We start from the raw sequence: 22498 nt of genomic DNA, 5'->3' as shown, positions 1-22498 counted from the left end.
GCTGCTCTACTTTTGCTTCCTGACCCACAAAATCAATAACCAACTTTTCCCCCTCAGTTCTGTTTTGTGAAGTTTTGTAGGCTCTCCATTTAAACCAGAGTGGCTGATAAATGTGACTCATAACTAAGCTTTCTGGAAAGGTTTGAATTGGAAGATATTCCTAGGCAAATTAGGCTAATTTGGATATGGCCATTTGCATCAGAGAATTGCCAGTTTGCTTTGGAAAACTATTCTGATGCCCTAGAATAGGATATAATTTAGCATATTTATTTTACTTGTATTAAATAAACAAAGCTTTACAATACCCCATACTATATTTTGCCTCAAAACAGCAGAAGTATTTTACCTGAAATATTCAAGAAATTAAAACACACTTAATGTAGTTTAAACATTATATTACATATAATTCCTTATTGGAATACTGTAATTGTAAAAATTTAAAGTACAATAAGATATACTTCCCTCGTGTTGTAGTAATTTAAGGTGGGGGAAGGGTGTTATCCAGTGCTCTGCTTGTGGAGTTGCACTTGTGCAGTGGAACACTCTCTAAATCTGCTCCGGAGGGTCATCCAATCCTCTGGAGCAGATTTTGAGGCGGTGTGGGGAGTTGTAGGGGACAGGAAAGAGTCAAAAGTTCTTCTGCACAAGTGAAAGTGCTGTTCTAGTGAAACAGCAGCATTGGATATGGCCAAAAGCTACTGAAAACCGTTTAAACTGAAAACCAAAGAATTAGGCATACTTGCAAAGCATGAGGACCTAAAAAATGATAGTTACAGTTTTGAAATTGCCAATCTTGCCTAATACTGTATTTGCAGTAATGAACTTATGAAACAAAAAAATTTCCATGGAAATAATGATCAGAAAAGTTGTCCGCATCACCTCTGATAATGGAGTAAGATGTGGAGATGTGTTGACAGCATCTTCAACCAAGTATATGTTTCTGCTCACGTAACCATGTTTGATAACTCAGGTCTGCACACCTTGCTTGTACTCAGTAGCAGAAAGGTTAAAACTCTGTGACCAAACAGTGAAAAATGCACCATGTGAAGCTAAAGTCTGCACCTCGTATAGAGTATTGTAAATATGTATGATTTCTTTTTACATAAACCTTCAATCTTGTATTATGAGCGGGCATTAATGTTCCCTCCCCCTAGCCATTAGATATCTTCACCCTTATTGACCATGAAGGTTTCATTGACCAGGATAGGCTGAAGGGATCCCTAGTTAGATGGCTTGGTTCCTGTCTGTATTGATAATGGGGGGAACTGGTTTAGGGTACTTGGCTACGCTCCACACTTCATGTTATAAAGCACCTACTGAAGAGGCAGATGCAACATTGAATTCAAAGGGCCACTGTCTTATTTGAACAATCAACAAAATTGTTTGGGTCATCTGTGTATGGGGCTTTCAGTTTTTTTCTGTTTGCTTCCTTGATTTAACTATTGCAATGTACTGTTAAAGGATGTATCTTGAAAGCATCATCCAGTAAGCTTGCAGAATTGACCTGCTTATCAAACATTTTCTTGGAATCTCTTCATTTAACTCCTAGAAGTTCCCCTGGATACAATACTTGGCATTGTCTGAGCTAATGGTTGGCTGTAAACTGTTTTTTATTAGCTTCTCAAGCTTCCTTGCAGATCCTGACTGGGTACAAAATTAAATGTGTTTGTTGTCCTTAACAGTGTGGTGAAAGAGTTTTGTGAGTTGGAATGGGGTGAATAATGATCAACTGGATGATGAAATATGTCTTCATGACAGTACCTATTCCAAGGGTTAAATGAAATCTTTTATTTAGTATTAATATTGTCTATGATAGTTCTTAGAACAGTGCATGGATGAGCTTTTTCAAGTACTAAAAAGTACTACATTCAGATAAGTTATTGTTTAAAAACATTAGTTTTTAGGGACACTTGCAGGTAATCGAGCAGTTAGTTGATTTATTATACAGTCTGGTCATAATGCTGTAGAAAATACGGCATAGCGTTTGGGTGGAATGGAATGGAAAATTATTATCTGGATGGGTGTTACTTAATATGCCCAAGTTGCTTAACTTTGTGCAGTTCTTGAACTGTAGAAGTATGTGTTTATACCATTACCAGGGTACCTTGAGTCTTGTCTGAATCAGAAATGGAAATGGCATTGGAAAAATATATAGACTAATTCAGCTGGAAAATTCACAGCCTAAGATTAGGTCAACGTGAAATTTAGCTGCCCACTTCCCACTGTGGTCTCCTTCTCTCCAGCTTACAGTCCTGGGAATCTCAGCAGGGACAGACTTTGGTACTATGGTGCCTTGAGCTAGACCAAAATTAGGTGCCCCCTCTCAACTCTCTTGCCATCCTGGGCTTTGGAAAGGGGGCATGAGGGCTCCAGTGGGGTCCTAGGGCCTTCCCATTTCTCCAAAGCTGGGTAAGTGTTAACTAGGCTTTGGGAAGGAAACTATAGGACCCCCTCAGGACTCCCACACCACCTTCCCGTAGCTGGGCAAGTGCTTACTGGCTGCACTTTCTGCTCTGGGGAACTGATTGTGTTGCCCTGAAACCACCTCTGATCTCAGTGCTCAGAAGAAGGGGTCCTACACTGCTGCTTTGCTGCAGTAGTGCCAAATACTGTTTAAAAGTAACTATAAATGTTTAAAGTTACTTTAAACAGTATTTGCCACCGTTATGGAAAGCAGCAGCAGTGCAGGTGAAAGGCCCCTTCAAGACATAGAGAGCTGCCTTATACTAGGTGAGGCCACTGTTTTAGCTCAGTATTGCCTACACAGACTGACTCTCCCAGAGTTTCAGACAAGACTCTTTCTTGGCTACATCCAGAAATGCCAGGGATTGAAACTGGATCTTCTACAGGCAGAGCAGATGATGTAGCACTGAGCTACAGTCCCACCCCTCCTCAAACATATTTGGGGTGGGCATGCCAGAGTGTACTTGAGTTGCTGCCACTTTGACATCAGAAAAGGAAGCATGGCTAGTGAATAGGAGAGTGGGCTAGCCAGAAGCATGGTGGAGTTGTCTTGATGGTGGTGGATAGGCTTGTCAGCAGCAGATGTGGGTACACAATCTGTGGTCCCTCCCAATCCAATTCCAATAAATATCTGTTGCTTGTAGACATAGGTCATTGCAAATACAGTAGAATCCTATTAGCACAGACATAAAACATGGATAAATATATTCTCCGTTTAAAATAGAGTCAGAATAATAGACATAACTTCCTGGGGTTACCCTTAGTTTTAGCTTGCTCAAATTAACAAGTCATCTTTACAAACCACTGACATTTGGTTCAGGTTTCTCACTCATGTGGCTCAGTGTGACTCATGATGGGATCAGTTTTGCCCACACAAAGGTTCCACCATGTGCACACGCCTTGCAGTATTTTGTCTCAATGTTAAGCACTTTTTGCTGAATATACCAAGTTTATTAAATGTTCAGCATAGTCAGCCACCTACTTCATCTGTCTACTTGGTTTTGGTTCTTGGAGAATGTTAATCTGGGTGCTATCTTCATTTTTTTTTTAAAGTGGGTTGGCTGGTTTGTCCTTCTCGGGGTGAGACTTGCAGGCTGGAACTGAAGGGAATTGAGTCCAACATCACTTGGAGGGCCCCATGGCTACCCAAATGTACCTGATTGTCTAGCATAATTTATATTGTTTATCGACCACTGTGTCACAAAGTCCTATATAAGCTTACCTGGTTTTGCACCTTTGCATGTTGTTGAGAAAATAAGATTGTGTGTCTCATCTAGGTCAGTTCACATGCAGAACCGTGACATGTTTGGTACTATAGGAATGAGGCTTGTACTGTTGCATTCAGCCTGGAGAACTATGGTTTGCACCTGCCCAGCAATCCCTTCCTTACAATCCTGGTCGGCAGGGGAAGCACAAATAATACATGTTAATTGTTTGATATGTTAGATTTGTAGAAGTGTCCTACCCCCATGTCCAGAAGGTTCCCAAGTCTGACCACACCCCAGATCCATTCACTGAGTGTGGATGTCTACACAGGGGAATCTGAAAGTCTCTAGTCATTGGTTTCTTCTGTATAGTTACATATTATCAGTGCATAGATGTCAAGGGTAGGGCCACCAACAGAACTTGCATGTAAACAATGTGTGACAGCTTAATGGCTCTTCTGGGGAAATTGGTGGAAAGTATTGTTAAATATAAAGGAAAGCATATAGAAGAACAAGTCTTGTTGAAGCAGAGCCAGCATGGCTATTGCAAGGGCAAGCCCTGCCTCAGTAATCTTTCAGAATCATATGAGTGTCTACAAGCACTTCACATAGTGTACTTGGACTTTCAAAAAGCTTCCAGCAAGGTACTCTAAGTAAATTTAGCAGTTATTGAATAAGAGGAGTGGTCCTCTTGTGGATCAGGATTTGGTTAGGTAGCAGGAAGCTACCTTAGACCTACTTGGACAGCTTCCCAAATGAAGAAAGTGGAGTCCCCTAAGGGTCAGTACTGGGACTTGTGCTTTTTAACTTGTTCAGAAATGATCTAGAATTAGGTGTGAGCAGAGAGGCAACCAGGTTTGCCGATGATAGTAAAAATTGTTCAGAGACACTAATACAGAAAGATTATGACAGGATTCCAAGGGATTCTCCAGACTGAGTGAATGGGCAGTAAAATGGGGAAGAAAGTTAAGTTATTTTGTTATTGCATATATGAAAGCAAGGAAGGAGGAAGTCTGGCAGATTGGGAAATTGTGCATTCAGGCTAGATGATTTTCCATTTGGGGGAAAAAGATAGCATCATGGAGAGGATCCCATCCCATGCTGCATCCTATGTCCCCCCTCTTGCAAGTGCTACTGTATGTGGTTGTTCCTAGGCTTACCCCTAGATTGTTCCACTCAGACAGAGGCCATTCTCCAGTTCTTCATAGTAGTTGCTGGAGTGAGATAGGACTCATGGGGTATAATGCTATGTTCTATCTTCACTGTTGGAGGGATCATGCCTCACAGCCCCATTTGCTGGGAATTACAAGTGGAGAGGCTGTCACTGCTCATATTCTGCTTGTGGGTATCTCATGGAGATCTGGTTGGCCGCAGGGGAGTTAGGGGTAGGGCAACTAAATAAGTTCAGGCCTGTAAGTTCCCAAGACTTGCAGTGCGCTGCTCTGGTTCACCAGAAGCAGCTTAGTCATGCTGGCCACATGACCTGGAAGCTGTATGCCAGCTGCCTCGGTCAATAAAGCGAGATGAGCGCTGCAACCCCAGAGTCGGCCACGACTGGACCTAATGGTCAGGGGTCCCTTTACCTTTAAGTTCCCAAGAACAACCTCTGCAATGGAATATGTTTACAAATGGCATGCGAAATGAAAATTAGTTGCACAGTGGCTATATAGTGACTAGATTTCCACAAAAACCTCCTTGATGTTTCAGTGTGGTTCTTTAATCTTGAGAAGAATGAAAACTTTCACAACAACCTGCCAAACATATCATCTATTTATTCCCAATATAAACTCTGTTATTAGCAGGTACACTGAAGTTAAGATTATTGTGGTATAGAGAAGTTTATTTGAGAGGCTTAGCCAGAATGGTTTGTGTGTAAGGGGAAAATCTGAGAGCTAAGTATAAAGGTAAGTTGAGTTTCATGCATTTTGTCTTATTGGACAAAGAAAGTAATGTAAATCATAATCAGGAATTCAGGGGGAATCTTACATTTCAATGTATCTATCACTTTCTGAATTGGGTGAGTTTCCACCTTTTGTAAAATAAGTATTTTGAACCTGAAAGGCATGCATATAGAACTGGCATTAAATTGTTTATAACTAAATTGTACAAAATTCAGTTAATAAAATCATCAGTTTATTACCGTCATAGACCAGCAGTTTCCAATTAATACTAAATTTGGAAGTTCTTTATCTTTAAATACAGTGGTACCCCGCAAGACGAATGCCTCACAAGACGGAAAACCCGCAAGACGAAAGGGTTTTCTGTTTTGGAGGCGCTTCGCAAGACGAATTTCCCTATGGGCTTGCTTCGCAAGACGAAAGCCCATAGGGAAATCTCTGGGGACTTCTTTTAAATGCTGGTGGTGGGGAGCAAAGCCTTTCCCCCCCTCCGGCCTTCAGAAGAGGTCCAGGAAGGCCGGCGGGGGCCGAAAGGCTTTGCTCCCCACCGCCAGCATTTTAAAAGCAGTCCGGCATAGCAGGGAAGCGCTTCCCGCTATCGCGGACTGCTTTTGAACGTAGGCAGGGGGAGCAAAGACTTTCGCCCCCCGCCGGCCTTCAGAAGAGGTCCTGGACCTCTTCTGAAGGCCGGCGGGGGGCGAAAGTCTTTGCTCCCCCCTGCCTGCCTTCCCGGGAGAGCGGAGAAAGGCAGCGTCTTTCTCCGCTGTCCCAGACGGCTTTTGAAGGCGGGGGGCGAAAGTCTTTGCTCCCCCCTGCCTGCCTTCCCGGGAGAGCGGAGAAAGGCAGCGCCTTTCTCCGCTGTTCCCGACGGCTTTTGAAGGCAGGCGGGGGGGGAGACTTTCCTGGACCTCTTCTGAAGGCCGGCGGGGGGCAAAAGTCTTTGCTCCCCCCTGCCTGCCTTCCCGGGGCAGCGGAGACTTCTCTGCTGTCCCGGGCGATCTTAAAATGCTGGCGGGCGGCAGCGAAGCTTTCGCTGCCACCCACCAGCATTTTAAAATCGCCCCGGGACAGCGGGGGCTTTTAAAATGCTGGCGGGCGGCAGCAAAGCCCTCCTGTCCCCGGAGCTTGCGGGGCGGGAGGTGGGGACAAGGGCTTTTCTTCCCACCCCCAGCCTTCAGAACAGCCTTCTGAAGGCTGGGGGTGGGAAGAAAAGCCCTTGTCCCCCCCCCCAGCCTTCAGAAGAGGTCGGGGGACAGACTGTCCCCGGACCTGGTCTGAAGGCGGTTTCCCTAGGAACGCATTAATTGATTTTCAATGCATTCCTATGGGAAACCGTGCATCGCAAGACAAAAAACTCGCAAGAAGAAAAAACTTGCGGAACGAATTAATTTCGTCTTGCGAGGCACCACTGTATTTGTTTGGTAACTTACATTCTTCTTGAAAGTTGCATCCTCAGAGGACAGAACTCAAAATATGAAAGTGTAGTTAGAGGGAAAAATAATTGCTACTAAATTTGCAAAACAGTAAAGGCAACTCATGGAAGCTATTGTGCTAGTTTTTCTACTCCTGCTTACAGGACACTAGTTTCCTTAAAGAGTGGTGGTGGAAGCTTGGCTTCTCTAGTATACTTATAAGAGGATGGCTGAGCACTTCTCTATTGATTAAAAGTATTCATATTTAAGTTAACCTTACTTCATTTGTGGTAAAGTTGGTTGAATGGCCTGAAGTGAGCAAGTAGTTCTGTAAACTTGTGCAAGAATCCACCTGACAGCACATTCCCCTACTTAACTCTTTTCCAAAGGTAGTGGTTGTTAGGCCATGCTTCTGAGCTTTATAGGTGCTTTTCCTAACAACCAAGAAACTTAATGGGCTCAAATGTTTGTGGCATTTACATGTCTAAATACATTTGCTACAATCAGTGCTTGCTTGGTCCCACATTGTGGGGATTTGTAGCATTACATTTTATACTACAAAACTTGTTGCAAGTGGGACTTTGTGAAGGGCCCTTTCATGAAGTGCTCGTACTATTGGGAAGCTTGCTAAAGAATTAAATTCTTGTCCCCAGTCTAGTGGGATCCATTCCATTGGTGCACAAAGTAAGGAGATTTTTAGTATCATTTCTGTACTCTGCTCCATAACCGGGCCCATGTGCCGCAAAACTTCGGAAGTTTAAAAGCCTAGCTTGTTACGTTTTTCAGGAAGAACTTCTGTTTGGTAATTGCAATAAAATGCATTATTTCCTTCAGTGGAATAATTACCTTTGTCTGGCCACTAGGCTGAGCACTTCTAAGATGTAATATGTTCAAAATGTACCATAGATCATGATGCATCAAACCGATTAAAAGGGGGGGGGATCTTTATTACCACAGGCAGTTTCATATACAGGATAGCTCATGTATAGTGTTAAGCCAAAATATTCAACATAATAAGTTACCCATATTTTTTCAACCCTATGTGTGCTGCTTTTGATTTTTTCTCTACAGGAATTGCCCAAGTCATTCAATGTCCTGTACGTTGGATGAACTGTAACAACTTTAAGTGACACATACTTGACAAGAAATGAGAGTTAGAGTATTGAAGGACTTTTATTTCAAGATAGAAGAATATAAAGAAAACAGAAGAGAATGCAGAAGAGCAGACTTATTTTTCCCTTACTTTTTTCTTTCACTTCAGATTTTGCCTAATTCCAATAAATACTCTGGCCATTGACAAATGTCTATTGTTTCCTTGATTAAGTAGCTTGAATTGGAACTGTGGTCCAAGAGATGTAGAGATTGTAGTTTTGCATAAATTTTCACAGAACAGGATTGCAGAAAATCCTTTGGGGCAATATGATTTCTTGACTTCATGTAACAAGGGAATGTGTTAGAAAGCTTCATAGAGTAACTTAGATTTTTTTATTTGCATTGGGTGTTTAAATTAACCTTTCAGGTTTAATCAAGAAGTCACATGTTACCAAGTTGGGGGGGAATGTTTGAGGGGTGTTTTTGGAACTTACACATCACCTTTGAAAACAACAAAATTATTCTTTCCATAGTTTTGTGTACATTTAGGTGAATATAGTCAACCAGTTGAAAAGAGATGAAAAGAGTATCTATAGTGTAAAGATACAGTGAAGAGAAAATACCTTCAGCTTAAATGCACTTTTATAAATAATAGTCAGCAATCATGTGTACTTCCTTTTGTTGTGGAAGAATGTCTAACTGACCCACTCTTGATTTGCAGCTTTCTTTCTTTTGTTTTATTTCCTTATTCTATAAATCAGCACATTAACTGCTATTATTTGATCTTTCTGGATTTTGAACTGGATGTGGTTGAAATGTGAAGGCAAATAATAAGAATTCTTGCACTAATACTTCTATAGTTGAGCATAGCTTGATCATGGGAGTCCAAGTAAGCTCTAGAGTAACTACAAGGGTAATGGCTATATTTTATTGGGGGACTTTAATATGATGAAGCAACGGGGGGGGGGGTGAAGGTGGAGCCGGAAAAAGCCAGTTGAAAACTGCTTATACAACATTGTCTTCTGTTGAATATATTTCCCACCTAAAGCCACCAGGCTGTTGATTGAACCTTCTGTCAGTTTTCATTGAAGAATAGAATCCTTTAATATATTAGCTGATATTTTTCATTGAGGATAGAAAGGTATTGTTGGAATGTAGGGAAGCATCATAGTGACAGTGATGATAAAAGGAAGTTAGAGTGGAAGAATGGAGCCAGAGAGCTGGATGTCAAAATAAATAAGCAATTCTGAAAGAAGGTTGAAGGAAAAAGGTAGAAGAATGAAAGGAAAATGCAGTTCTCTAAATGGTAATGAAAACCGGAAAAATATTACTAGATAAACTAGATAGGCAATCTTGCTCGGGACAGATGAAATTTTAAAACTCCAGACATGGAATCGGTGTGAGAGAAGATCTAGCTGTGAAGCTTCAGAGCGTCTTGTTCTACATGCTTCTTAGAAGTTGCACTGCTAGTCCAATATGCAGTTTCCTATTGAGATAACTGTATAATTTAAAAATATGTCAGGATCATAATAACTGTGCAAATGAGATTTTACACACAAGAGTTTCCATAGCAAATAGAACACCTTGCAGAAGTGTTTGTATGTGCCTGTGCGTACATCTGCCATTATTTGGGAGAGACCATGACTGCATTGCAGCCATGTACAAAATACTATAAAGTTGAATTCTCCAGATCGGGAATGAGATTTGAGAAGCCCGAAAATGTCTACTTGAGATCACTTTAGCTGTGTAGTCAGGCATTTCTAAGTTGGAGAATTATGCTGACCTTGGTAATTTTTTTCTCCCTCTAATATGAGCAGTAAAACAGGAATATTCCTATGGATTCTGTTCTCCAACCTAATCAGTGTTGGATTGTGCACTACTCCCTCAATTTTCTAAGTGGGCATGAACACAGAACTATTGCCTTCCATATACTAGGTGCTCAGCATCTCCTCTCCACACACATACCCTTTGTTAGTGGTCATTTTGTAATGCTTGCTTTCGAAGGGCATGTGTGACTGATGCCCAAAAGTAAGGAATGTACACATATAATCCCACAGTATAGGCTAATGCATTGAGGTTTTGCTGTAATCTCTTTGGTTTGGAACACAGCCAACCTTTCAGACTGATACTAAAATAACAAGTTGTCCATCCCTTTTTTTAAATATATGGAAAACAATTGCTACATGTTGCGAAACACTTTATTGAGTGTATTATTTTGCTACACCTTCATGCAGGTAACATTTTTATATACAAAAATAGCTCAAGTTCTTGATGTGCACGTGTATTTGTACCAGGTCTGAGATATTTGCATTGAGTATCACGTGTAGGGTTTTCTGTGTCTCCTCTTGGTTGTAATAATTTGAGCATTTTCTTTTAACTAGAAATTATGGAGAAGTCGGGCGAAGAAGGAATGCCGGATCTTGCTCATGTAATGCGCATTTTGTCTGCAGAGAATATTCCAAACTTACCACCAGGAGGTGGTCTAGCTGGCAAGTAAGTGCAGAATGTCATTGAAACTCTTAATTATGGCTTTGAAACGGTGTATACAGGCTCACATCCTATATTGCTAAATTGTTCAGCCTGTCTTCTACATGCTATTCATTTCATAAAAGTGTAATTCAATCATCACTCCCACACATCTGAATGGAGGAAAGCTGGGCTGGGCTTGTTGACACATGCATGTATTTTAATCTTTCTTTGTGACTAATTTAGTTATTGCTGCATCTTTTTTTAACTACTTGCAGAAGCCAACAGTTTCAGTTGTATTTTTATCCCACCCTTTCTTTAAGACATGGCAGAGATGCATTTTAGCTTAACGCTGTGTGTGGTAGGTAGGCTTGAGGAGGAAGAGTGTGCCCAAGACCACACTGTAAACCTAAGAGCCACTTCAGCAAAAGTGCTTTGGAGCTGTCTTTCAGAATGGCATGTGGGGAAGGCAAATTGTTGAATGTCTTCCATGTAGCCAGTGTTTTGCACATTGACACAACAGCTCATGAAACAGTGCCGTTGGCAGAATTTCTGGCCACCAATTGGGAAGTCTATAAGCAGAGCAGGAGGACAATAGATTCCCGCTGTTTAGCCATCTTAACTAATAGAGCAGATTGTTTACTTTTGTATGTGAAAACCTGCTCAAAACATAACTTAGAATTTTACCTTTGTCTAGGCGAAATATTATTGAAGCTGTTTATAACAGGCTGAACCCACACAGAGAGAATGATGGGGTAAGTTCTACATTTGATTGATAGCATTTATTGATGCAAGTAAATTATAATATTTCAGTGGGGGATGTTATAACTGTGTGTTTGCAAGTGCATTGTTCCATGCCACCATTGAATTTAAAGGGTTAATGGATCCTCCTGGGATGTCTTGTTCTGAAGAAGCAAACTGCTGCTATTGCTCTATACCAGAATGTAGGGTCACCAATATAAGCATTTCTTTAATACTATATGCTTACAGTAAATAGGTGAGAGACAGACATAAATGTGTGACACCTAATGTTGAGACTTCTTCATTTGTTAGGCCTTTACCAAATATGCAACTGGTCTTCCTGTTAGGTACAATTTAATTGGTTGTGCCATCTTGCCTAGTAGAAAGGCAATAGGGTGATCAAGTGGATACATTTATTTATTTTAAATTCCTAAACCACCCTTCAACTAGTAGATTCCAAGATAGTGTATAATAATATTATTAATAATAATAACTCATTTGTTCAAGCCATGAAAAAACACACAAATAGGAACTATTAAGTAGAGGTCATAAAATAAATGTAAAATGTATATACAAATATGTGGCTGGGGAAACCCAGCCAGATGGGCAGGGTGTAAATAATAAAATTATTATTATATATCACCCTGGTACTGAGAGATTGTAGTGTCAGCACCAATCAAACCTCCTTGGGGGAAGGTGTTCCAAAATTGAGGTGCCACCACAATAAAGGCCCTCTGCCTTTATGCACACAGTAAGAGAGGGGCTATTTATGATTAAGTCATATGAAACACTGGTTTCTGTGGGAATAGTACAGTGAGATAATTTAGGTAAGACCTGATGCTATGGTTTGAATACTTAATTAGTTTTCTCCCAGTGATCCAACTGTTTTCTATGAAAGCCAATTGGACTCTTTTGTTTTCTACTTAGAATTGGCAAACTAGGAATCTTAATTTCACTACTAGTATACAGGTTTCAAAATACTTTCCCAGGCTTTCTTAGCATATCTAGATTTCCCTGTCAGAGACATGCTTGGCAAGGTGTATAGGCTTGCAAGGAATCACAAGTTTCTTATTTCCTGACTCCACCTACATTTAATAACGCTGTGCTATTTCAGTAAGCTAACTTTACTATGTAATGTAAAATAGCTTAAGCTTTGAGCCATGAGTATTCAGAGCTCCCAACAAAGTAATCTAGGCCCCAAAGAGTGAATTTGGTATGCTGTGTTCTGTTTTAGTTTTGGCATAGGTGTTGTGCTTAGTTAGCTAAACTTTCATATGGAAATGTGAATTGTAAATGCCTGTAAGAACTACAGAGAAGAATACAGAATAACCTAGACAATGCATAGTAAAAGGTGTGTTTCTCAAAAATTGGCTTGTAGAAATGTGTGCTAACGTGAACAGCTTAATTAAAATGTGCTAAAAGTACACAATCTCTAGTTTGTTGAAATAGGCATTTTTAACGTAATTTTTTAATAAATTCACTTGGAAGAAAGTCCCATAAATTGCAATTGAATTACCGTATTTTTTGCTCTATAAGACTCACTTTTTCCCTCCTAAAAAGTAAGGGGAAATGTGTGTGCGTCTTATGGAGTGAATGCAGGCTGCACAGCTATCCCAGAAGCCAGAACAGCAAGAGGGATTGCTGCTTTCACTGCGCAGCGATCCCTCTTGCTGTTCTGGCTTCTGAGATTCAGAATATTATTTTTTTCTTGTTTTCCTCCTCCAAAAACAAGGTGCGTCTTGTGGTCTGGTGCGTCTTATAGAGCGAAAAATATGGTAGATTTTCTGTTCTCAGCCTTGGTCTTGAAATGCTGTTGGTGAGGTTTTCCCATTTTTATTTCCTTCAGTTATTAAACAGTGTGTTATCACATTGATCCACATGAATACATTATTGTGCACTAATAATGTATTCATTGACATTTCGCCTTCAGGGATAGAGTAGATCAGAACTTCTTTTTTTTGTACTCTCATAATAGCATAGGAGGTGTGTTTTCTGTGTTTCCCAAAGCAAATGAAACTGATTTATACTGAGTCACACCATTGTTCCATCTAGCTCACCATTGTCTACCAGGGTTGCAGTTGCGGGAAAGTCTCAGCCGAATCTGGAGATGGTGCTAATTGAACTTAGTTCCTTTTGCAGTCAAAGAATGTGCTTTTTCAGAGTTATGAAGCAAGTACAGTAGTTTCTCCCACTAATGTAGACTGTTCTGCACAGAGTTATGGGCCCATCCAGCTGCTTCTTGCTCTGATTTTAGGAACCTTAATTGAGCTTTTCAGTGTTATGCTGAATTCTCAGATTTGGTGGTTTGGAATAGGGTCATGGTGAATGTAGAACAAGTGAGATAGAAACTGGGAAAGAGTGCAAGGTTTCACTTTTTAAAAAAACAACAACAACATAATTTTATTAATCCATATTTTCAAGATAGCCTACAAAAGAGAACCATAAAACAAATATAAAACAGATCAAAAACATCAGAAACAAAAGCAATTATCGTAGCAACAGTAAAAATACAAGAAGCAGTAGATTTAAAATCCAAGGTTTCCAATTTCTGATAAAGGCTTAGAAATCTCACCTGCTCTGTGGGTTTTTACAGGCCTAGTATTTATTTTCTTTGCTTAATTCTGTGACATAATGTGTGGAGGCTTCCTTGTGTTGCAATTAATGCAATGTTAACAGATGCCCCACTTACTTCAGAATTGAAAGTTTATTTATGTGGCTGAATTGGCCCACAACACTCAGAAATATCTGGCATTTATAGCCATAATAAAGAAAACATGACAAGATCATAGTCTGACTGCAGAATGAGAAATAGTATCAATTCACATTAATATATGTGCACTCTGTGAATACTACTTCACTGTAAAAAAAAAAAAAAGAAATCTATCAAGGCCAGTTCTCAAACTACTTACAATACATTTGACATATCTGGTTATCTGTCCTAATGGTGTATATCCAGATCTGAGAAAATCTGTTTTCCTTCCTGGAAACATATTTTTCATAGGTTTGCTTTTTTTGCGTTCTATTTTTTTCTCCTAATTTCATATGAATATTGGGTAACTTGCTGAATTTAGTTTTGTATTAGAATTTACCATTAGAAAACTGGGAGCACTTTGGATGCAAAATTAATGCATAATAGTTCTTCATGTCATCCAAGTCCGGAGCAGCTTAGGGTTGTATCTAGTGTTAGTCAAACTCAGAGTAGGCCCATTTCAATTAATGGAATGTGATGAACTTGGTAGAGTCATTGGAATTAAAGGATGTCTGAGTAAAACTTAGTTGGCTACAACCCTCAGTCTCGAGGTATTTGGGACTCATGATTCATGTGAGGAGGTGGTATCAATGGCTGACATTTTATATTTTCCTAATTGGGTAGCAAGGGACGCAGGTGGCACTGTGGGTTAAACCACAGAGCCTAGGACTTGCCGATCAGAAGGTCGGCGGTTCGAATCCCCGCGACGGGGTGAGCTCCCATTGCTCGGTCCCTGCTCCTGCCAACCTAGCAGTTCGAAAGCACGCCAGTGCAAGTAGATAAATAAGCATCGCTCCGGCGGGAAGGCAAACGGCATTTCCGTGCGCTGCTCTGGTTTGCCAGAAGCGGCTTAGTCATGCTGGCCATATGACCCGGAAGCTGTATGCCGGCCACGACTGGACCTAATGGTCAGGGGTCCCTTTACCTTTACCTAATTGGGTAGCTCCAGTTTCTGAAAGAACCATCAAAGGAATAGTTGTTAGAATGTTCAGACTGGTATTTCCGAGCCCTCCCTGGAGACGGGACCATTGCATGCTGAGCATGTGCTTTACGACTCAGCTAAGGTCCCTCCCCTTTAATTTTGGTTTGTTCTGTGCACAACCAGCAGAAACCTCATCAAAAAGAATGAATGTAGTACACTGAAGTTTCCTGAAACAGAACAGTATATTCAGCTTCTTGTATTCCAAGATGCAGTCACCTTCCTGTGATGATCCTACACGTTTTGAGTTGCTTGTGGTCATAATGAGAATGTGAGTTTGAGGTGCAAATGGGAGATGGGGCACAGCAAGAGGGATGGTAAAAGTGCTTGGCTGGCAGAAAAGAGCTTCTGTAGATGGACATCTGGGAGGTTAGCTGTTGGTAGAGGAAGGTTCTCTACTTGGTAGTGTCACACACCCCTTTTTTGTTTTCAGAATGGGTTGCCACTGTGTCTGCACAATAATGGTAGTTCTGTGCTTAAACACACAGCACTGCTGCTATTGCCTCTCATTTGTTCTTAATCAGTTTGTATAGTGTGTTTGGCTTAGCTAAGGTATGAGGATACCTTAGCTAAGTATGAGGATCAATACTTAGGCCCAATGAAAAGGCCTAAGAAAAAGCCTCTGAATTAGGTACCATTTCTTTGGAATGGGCCAATTTGCAATAGCAGTGATTTTGAATTGGGCATGATTCCTTGTTGATAAAGCCAGAGGGTTTACTGCTAAGCCCTTGTGACGTACGTGTCTGGGGAAGGACACTTTGCCTGCTTTGAGAGGCATATTTTGCTACTTTCAGCTATAACAGGGACCTCCAACCTTCTTGAGCCAATGGGCACATTTGGAAACTATAGAAACTATTGTGGGTACCACACACTCATCGCAACCCCCTCCCCACTCCCCCCCCCCTCAGGCTTTAAGTAGAAGGATTCCCCCCTTGGGGCAATTTTTTAGGTCACAACTGTGGAGAGAAGGGCTAGCTGTCTCCCTCCCAGTTACTCCTCCCCCATTGCAGTTAGGCTTGGAAAAAACATTTCATTTGTTCCTGTAGGAGGCTTGTTTAAAGCTTAATTGTGTTTGTGAAGGGGTGTCACAGCTAGGCAGAGAGAGTTAAGCCTTCCTTCCCTAGCTGTGCCACCCTCCAAAGGTCCCCCATGCAAAAGCTTTGCTTGAAAGAAGTATTCTGTTGTCTACAATTGAAAGCAGCCTTTAAGCCCTATAAGCACTGTAATCAGTGTGGGGATGCCAGCAGGTGCCAGTGAGGGTCTTGGTGAGCACATCTGTGCCCGCGGGTGCTATGTTGACAATCCCAGAGCTGTATGTCTCATCAAAGATCCTTTATATTACTAGGCACAGGTAATCAAACATAATGAGCATTAAGAGCCATGCTGGATCCAGGCCAAAGGATGGTAGTAGCCCTTTCTTGCAGTTGTTGCCTAGCAACTAATATTTAAATACATGCCTCCCCGGATACTGGAGGCATCATATAGCCATCACGATTAGTAGCCACTGATGGTTCTCAACTCCATCTTAAAAGGACCTAAGTTTAAGGTTGCCAACAAATCCAGTGGCAGTGAATTGAAAAATCTGTGTAAAGTACCACTTTTTGCCAGCCCTGAATCTAGTTTTAGTGTTCTAAGAATACTAAATCTTAAAGTCATAACATTCAGAAGACTTATAATTAAAGTGCCTTTTGGTTCTTGAACTCTGGGGATATATTTTGAAGAATTTGTAAATTAAAACGAAGTTCTTTTCACAATGCCATCTACATATCTCGATAGATTTGTACTTTTGTGGAGAGTTAGCTTGTACTTCACTCTGAAAGAAGTGTTACAGTCTTCCCATGAGTGCACCCAATTGGCAAGAGGTTTTCCATTGGCAACTTCATGTGACTTACTCAATTACACCTAAAGTATCTCTTTCCTAAACAAGATAAGTAGGAACTCATTTTACTTAAGCTGTTCACAGTTTTTTATTTTGTTTTTGCTGTGTTTCAAAGCACCAGTGGTATATAATTTACATTTAAAGGTCGAAATTCATATATGCTATCCAGCCATCTGCAACTGTCTTGAGTGAACAAAATGCCCATGAAATGGCAGAATAGGAAGATCTGGTTCCACATTGCTTTTTCACAATTAATAAACTTCCTTTAACCATAAGCATTTAGGACACTTAACTTCTATAAGTGTTCTCTCCAAGGCTCATTAAGACTGGCTGAAAGTTTACTTCTAGACCATAGAACTCTAGAGATTCTTCATAGCTTGTCTAATGTATTAATAAATTTAGAAATATCCTAGTTTAACCACTGATTCTGGGGTCTTGAATCTTAAATAAGGACCCTGGCGAAGCCGCAGAAGGTGGAACACAGGGAAAGTTGGTGGAAGCTCTCAGACAAGTGAGAATTACTCATAGGGGGAACTACCGCCACCTTCTGGAGGACGTGCTGATTAGTTACAGGCTAGCTAGAATGCAGGGAGAAGAAGGCTTTGATGAATCGGCTACAGCCTCTACTTCAGATTCCTCTGATGGATCCAGTGACCAAGAGACAGACACCAAAGCAGAAAGTGAGCAGAGTGCTCAAGAAGATTCTGAGATGGGCGATGAACAGGGTGCTAAAAAGTTGTAATACCTTCATTTTTTTCACACAGTTGATGGTTTAGCGATTATAATGTCTTGGTCTCTTGCTATTTGTTACATCTTAGACAGTTAGCTTTCCTCTTAAATTTATTTGTACATGCTAAATGCATAAAAGGTATTCTTCTCTCTGTGTGTTTTGTGTGTTGGAGAGTTCTTCCCGAGAACTGCTGCTTGCATAGGCATTGTTACTGCTTGTCTTCTGCATGCATGGCAGGAAGCAGAGCAGCAAAATTCTTGTACATTGGTCAAGAGGTTTCTGCGGATTTTAGTCTCATGGCATTGGGCTGGAATTTGATAGTCTAAGAAGAATGTCATATTGTAAATGCATTCAAGTGAAAGCTATAACTTCTGTGGTTTTCATTAAATTGGTAGAGCCTAAAATTGTCACCTTAATCCAGCATTTACAGTGTGTTAATTATAACTCACTTTCTTTTACTTATTACGGTGATGTAGATATTGCATGTTTGTATTGTGAATAGATCTTCTTATGTCAAAGGAATATTAGCCCTTTAAGTTTTAAGGCATGTTAAGTTAGTCATTATATTAAAATATACGGTGTTATGTCAGGCTGTAATTTGGACTATATCATCTGTACCTGATTTTCTGAAATTGTATTCAGGATGCACTTATAGCACCTATGTATCCAATGGATAAAATGTATTGACCATTAGTGTTTAGTACATGAGTTATTATTGTCTACGACCAAATAAAATATGTGTGGAATAATCTGAATGCATATTGACTTTATTTAAGCAGTTTGGGGTAGTTCAAGTTGTCACCAAACAGAGCAGAATGTATAATATCTAATTTGTTAACATATGAGAGTGATCTTTATTTGTATTAAGTTTTAACTCGCTGAACAAATTTTATTTCAGAAGTGATACTCCTGGGCAAATAATATCTGCTACTTTTATTAAGTTTTCTGCCATTGGATAACTGACTTGTTTACACATTGGAATGTAAAAATGATAGTGTTGACACCTACAAAAATGTATATTGGGTTATGGGTTCTTTGGGTTAGGACCATTGCTGTGCTCGCTCACGTGTATGGAAAGGCTTGCTTTGAGGTGTTGCTATCATACTTCCAAAAAATTATACTGACTGTCTAGCAAATGCGTAGGCTAATTTGCTTGGTCACAATTTCAAATGGTTCGTATTCCTGGCAGTTTCTTCTTTTATTGCCATTATGTTCCTGGGCTAGCGGAGGAGGGAGAGTGATTGAACCGCCTGAGGGCATGATGGTCTGGTAAGACTGTGGAACCAGAAGTCCCAGCTCCTCCTTGTATGTTTATTCCTTGTTGCAATTCAGGACAGTGCGGATTTTTAGGCCAGTAGAACACTAACAGTTTCCTTCTTCTTTTCCTGTAGGGTGCTGGCGATCTAGAAGATCCGTGGTAGCCTTACAGATCTGCTAAAAATGCTTTTGAATCTGAAAAATGGGGGAAAAACTTTTAATCAGTTTTCTTCAATACAAAGGAAAAATTCTGGTGGATTTCCAACATTTTGTGAAATGGGCAGAAAGAAATTATTAGGATTTTCCATCATTTGTTCATATTTGTGTTTTCTGATATTGCCACTCTTAGCATTGCCTGTACTACAGTATTTTTACCAGCCTTGGGCGCATTGGTTACATCTTTATGGAGCCTGAGCCCTAAAAACCAAGGAAGGAATAATGCTGGGAGCACATCACTAAATGTACATAAAGTACCATGGGATTGTAGTTGTACTCTGAAGACACACTATGTTTTAACAAAACTTACAATAAATGCACAATTGAGTGCAAATAATTGTAATGAGACACTTACTTACTTCACCTTACCAAGATGGAAGGCTTTTGCAGCTCTGGGCTTGGAAAGTCATTTCAGTTGGGCAATATGCTATAGGATGTGTATTTTTTTTTTATTTTAAATTTTCCAGTTTTACCTGTATTACCAGACTGTTAGGTTTTTCCCTACAGTGTCCAAATTGTGATATGTTGCCTACTGCTTGCTTAAGATAAAGTGTATTTGGCAATAATATAAGAAGATTTTAGGCATCTAAAACCAATAAGAATTTTGCGCATGTGTATAACACATCCATAAACTCTTGCTAGAATAAATATTTTTAAACCAAACAACTTAATTTATGGTTAGTTGTAATTTGCTTTGACATCTCACTCATTGCTGCAGGTTTTTTTTTTTAATGCTGAATATTTGCCTTTATTATAATGTAAATTGTGATTTTGTTCTAAATGTGGTTTTCTATAGTCCCCCCCTTTGATTTCTTATCAGCTGTTAAAAGAGGTCGAGTAATATGGGTATAATTTTTAATTGTTTGCATTATTTACAAAGTTCAAATTATCACTTTGAGATTACTATAAATACAGCTAAAATTATCTATTTTAAATCTAAGAAAATATTAGAGATATTTTCATGGGTTCAGTGACCTTTCATTTTATAAGCAATGGGCATGGTACAGAGTGGCCGTCATGTAAGGTACTTGAAGATTCTTAGTTTAATTCTATTTTTGCAATAACCTTATTTTTTTTTCTTAATTCTTTTTGAGTTGTGCATGTATTGAGTCCAGTTAATGCTGAAAGTGGAGAAGAGTAAAGTATTTATCTAAAAAATAAATAAATAAAAGCTATTGGGGAGGGGAAACATTGAATGTATCCATTTGTACATGATTTACATGCTGTGGATGCCTTGTAAACATTTTCCTATTTGTTTAAAACTGTGTTTCAACGAGGATGTAGTTGCCCTTGTGTGTAGTTTAAGCTAACGACAGTCATCAACTGGTTTTGTGTGAAATTCATGGTATTTTTCTGTAGCTTCCCCCTCATACACACACTCGAGTGTAGATCCATGTACACTCTTGTAACCTGGTGCCTATAGCCAGTTTTCCCGATCATTTGGTTCTTCGTGTATCTGATTTTGGGGGGGAGGGGGGCGGTTGGGAGGGGCTAGAGGATTATTGCCACAATATATTTTATTTATTCATTAGATTTTAGCCTTGTAAGTTAAAGTGTTCTAAATGATGATGTTAACAGGTATTTGTCCCTACTGGGGTTTTTTTTTTGGGTTGTTTAAAAGCTAGGGAATGAAGAATGCAAAATGGTTTACTGTTCAGACTGTCTGCTCTGGTCCAATCCTGTACTGATAGTACCTTCCCAGTATGATATTGTGATGTTTCATACAATACAGTGAACATAACCAACTTGTTATCTTCAATAAAGGATTGCTAAAACAGTGAGAAGCGCAGTTTTGTGGGAAAGGAATTAGTGACGAAAGAATTACTTGCTTCTGTGATTGTAAATACTGTCTTTTTTGGGGTGTATGATCAGCATGCTGGTGTATGACCTATAAGAGCATAAGAACTCTGGCTTTTACTGTGATATTTGGTTCCAAAGAACAATTGCGTATCAATAATGCACAACTCTGTATAAGGACCTAGTTCTTGAGAATCATCACTGCTTGAAATTTGGTCCAGGAGGTTAGAAATGAATTGAACTGCAAGTGAAACAAGCTGAGGTGATAGTGCTTGATAACATGTTGGTGGAAGTGAGCCTGTGGTATTTGCAAAAATATTACTGAACATTATGCAAAATGTTTGGTGTTACTCAAGCAAAGTGTAAGTTTTACTTTCAGACGGTCGTAACTTTAGGAAGAATGATTTCCTAAGGTACAGGAAGGGAAAAGAAATCTGAATTATTGCCATTATGTGCAGCGTGTGATCCTTTGCATAGGAAATGCTATTGACAGGTGTTCTGCTAACTGAGCTGGATCCATTTACATCAACATCAGAAGGCAAGTGCCTATTTGTGTGGTCTAAGCTATTTTGATGGATGCTAAAGCCAGCCTGTTCTTAAACCTTAGCGGAAGGATGCTACACAGACCGTTGATCCTCACTCTTTTTCATAGCTTTTACTGTTATATGTCCTTACCTGAGAATACGCCTTTTTGTTCACTCCACAGTAAACACTAAAGGTTTAATATAATCACATTCTTCTGAACCTGGAAAATGTTCACTTGTGTATTGCTGATATTTATATCTAATAGACTTAAAAGGATGTTGCTAGGATTGGTCTGTTCACCAAGATAACCATGCCAAATATAAACTAAAATTCACTGTCAAAATCTTGTAGGCCAAGTTTGGGGAAAAGTCAAGAGACACGCATTGCAGCCTAAATTGTTTTACCTGTACAAATTGTTTGGTGGGCTGTCAGCTTAAAACATGAGGATAAATCCTAATGCATTTTATAATGGATAATTGTTTCCTTGAAGCACCATATCATAGCCCCAGTTAAGTTATAGCTTAGTTGCTCCGCCACTCTCTTTTCTTTTTCCAATAAGATGATGTAAAGGGGGTTGCATCAAAACACCTGAATATTTCTTAGTCATTGTTCCATATTGAAGAGTAAAGCTGGGTTTTTTCACACAACTAATATGCATCCAGAGAGCAGCTTTCTGCCAACCACACTACGGATATGTTTGCTTCATTGGCAGACCATCAGTTCCGCTGAAACATGATCTTAAGCTAAGTCTTGGCTTATGTCCAAATCAATCCTTTTCTCTTCCTGCCTGCTATCACCTCTGCTTGCTGTGTTTGGTTTTAAATTGCCAGTAACGGTGCAGAGACTTGGAGCGTAACGAGCTCCATTGATCAAGAATAAAAGTGAAAAGTAGTTTGGTATGCAGCCTAATCCTGCACATTTTACTCGGAAGTAAGGTCTACCGCTTTGCAAAGAGGAAACAGCCTTGGAATGCTAGAACTTGTTTCTGTTGTAATCAAAGGTGTAACTATCACAAGCTTGAAACTGTGTGATGACACCTTGCAATTCAAATTTTGTGGATGGTGCTTTGCGTTTGTGTACAGCAGCTCA

General features: G+C 39.9%; 1 protein-coding gene across 5 annotated transcripts in view; it reads left to right on the top strand.

The window, feature by feature from the left end:
* The window catches only part of PPM1B (protein phosphatase, Mg2+/Mn2+ dependent 1B), a 43486-nt gene extending 22615 nt beyond the window's left edge, over positions 1 to 20871 (top strand). For 3 of the 5 annotated variants that reach the window (XM_082217752.1, XM_082217750.1, XM_082217751.1), the window contains 3 exons: positions 10452 to 10563; positions 11234 to 11291; positions 17336 to 18363. In XM_082217752.1, coding sequence (XP_082073878.1) covers positions 10452 to 10563; positions 11234 to 11291; positions 17336 to 17626 — 461 coding nt within the window. In that variant the 3' untranslated portion in view covers positions 17627 to 18363. Of the gene's footprint in view, positions 1 to 8049; positions 8280 to 10451; positions 10564 to 11233; positions 11292 to 17335; positions 18364 to 19005 lie in introns of those variants that run through there. The other 2 variants (XM_082217753.1, XM_082217754.1) reach the window with 2 other exon arrangements.
* The last annotated feature ends 1627 nt before the right edge of the window (positions 20872 to 22498 follow it).

This window comes from Podarcis vaucheri (assembly GCF_965113315.1).
Source record: "Podarcis vaucheri genome assembly, chromosome: 3".
Classification (NCBI taxonomy): Eukaryota; Metazoa; Chordata; class Lepidosauria; order Squamata; family Lacertidae; genus Podarcis; species Podarcis vaucheri.
Note: the sequence above shows the minus strand (reverse complement) of the source record. Positions and strands in the feature narration are given on the sequence as shown.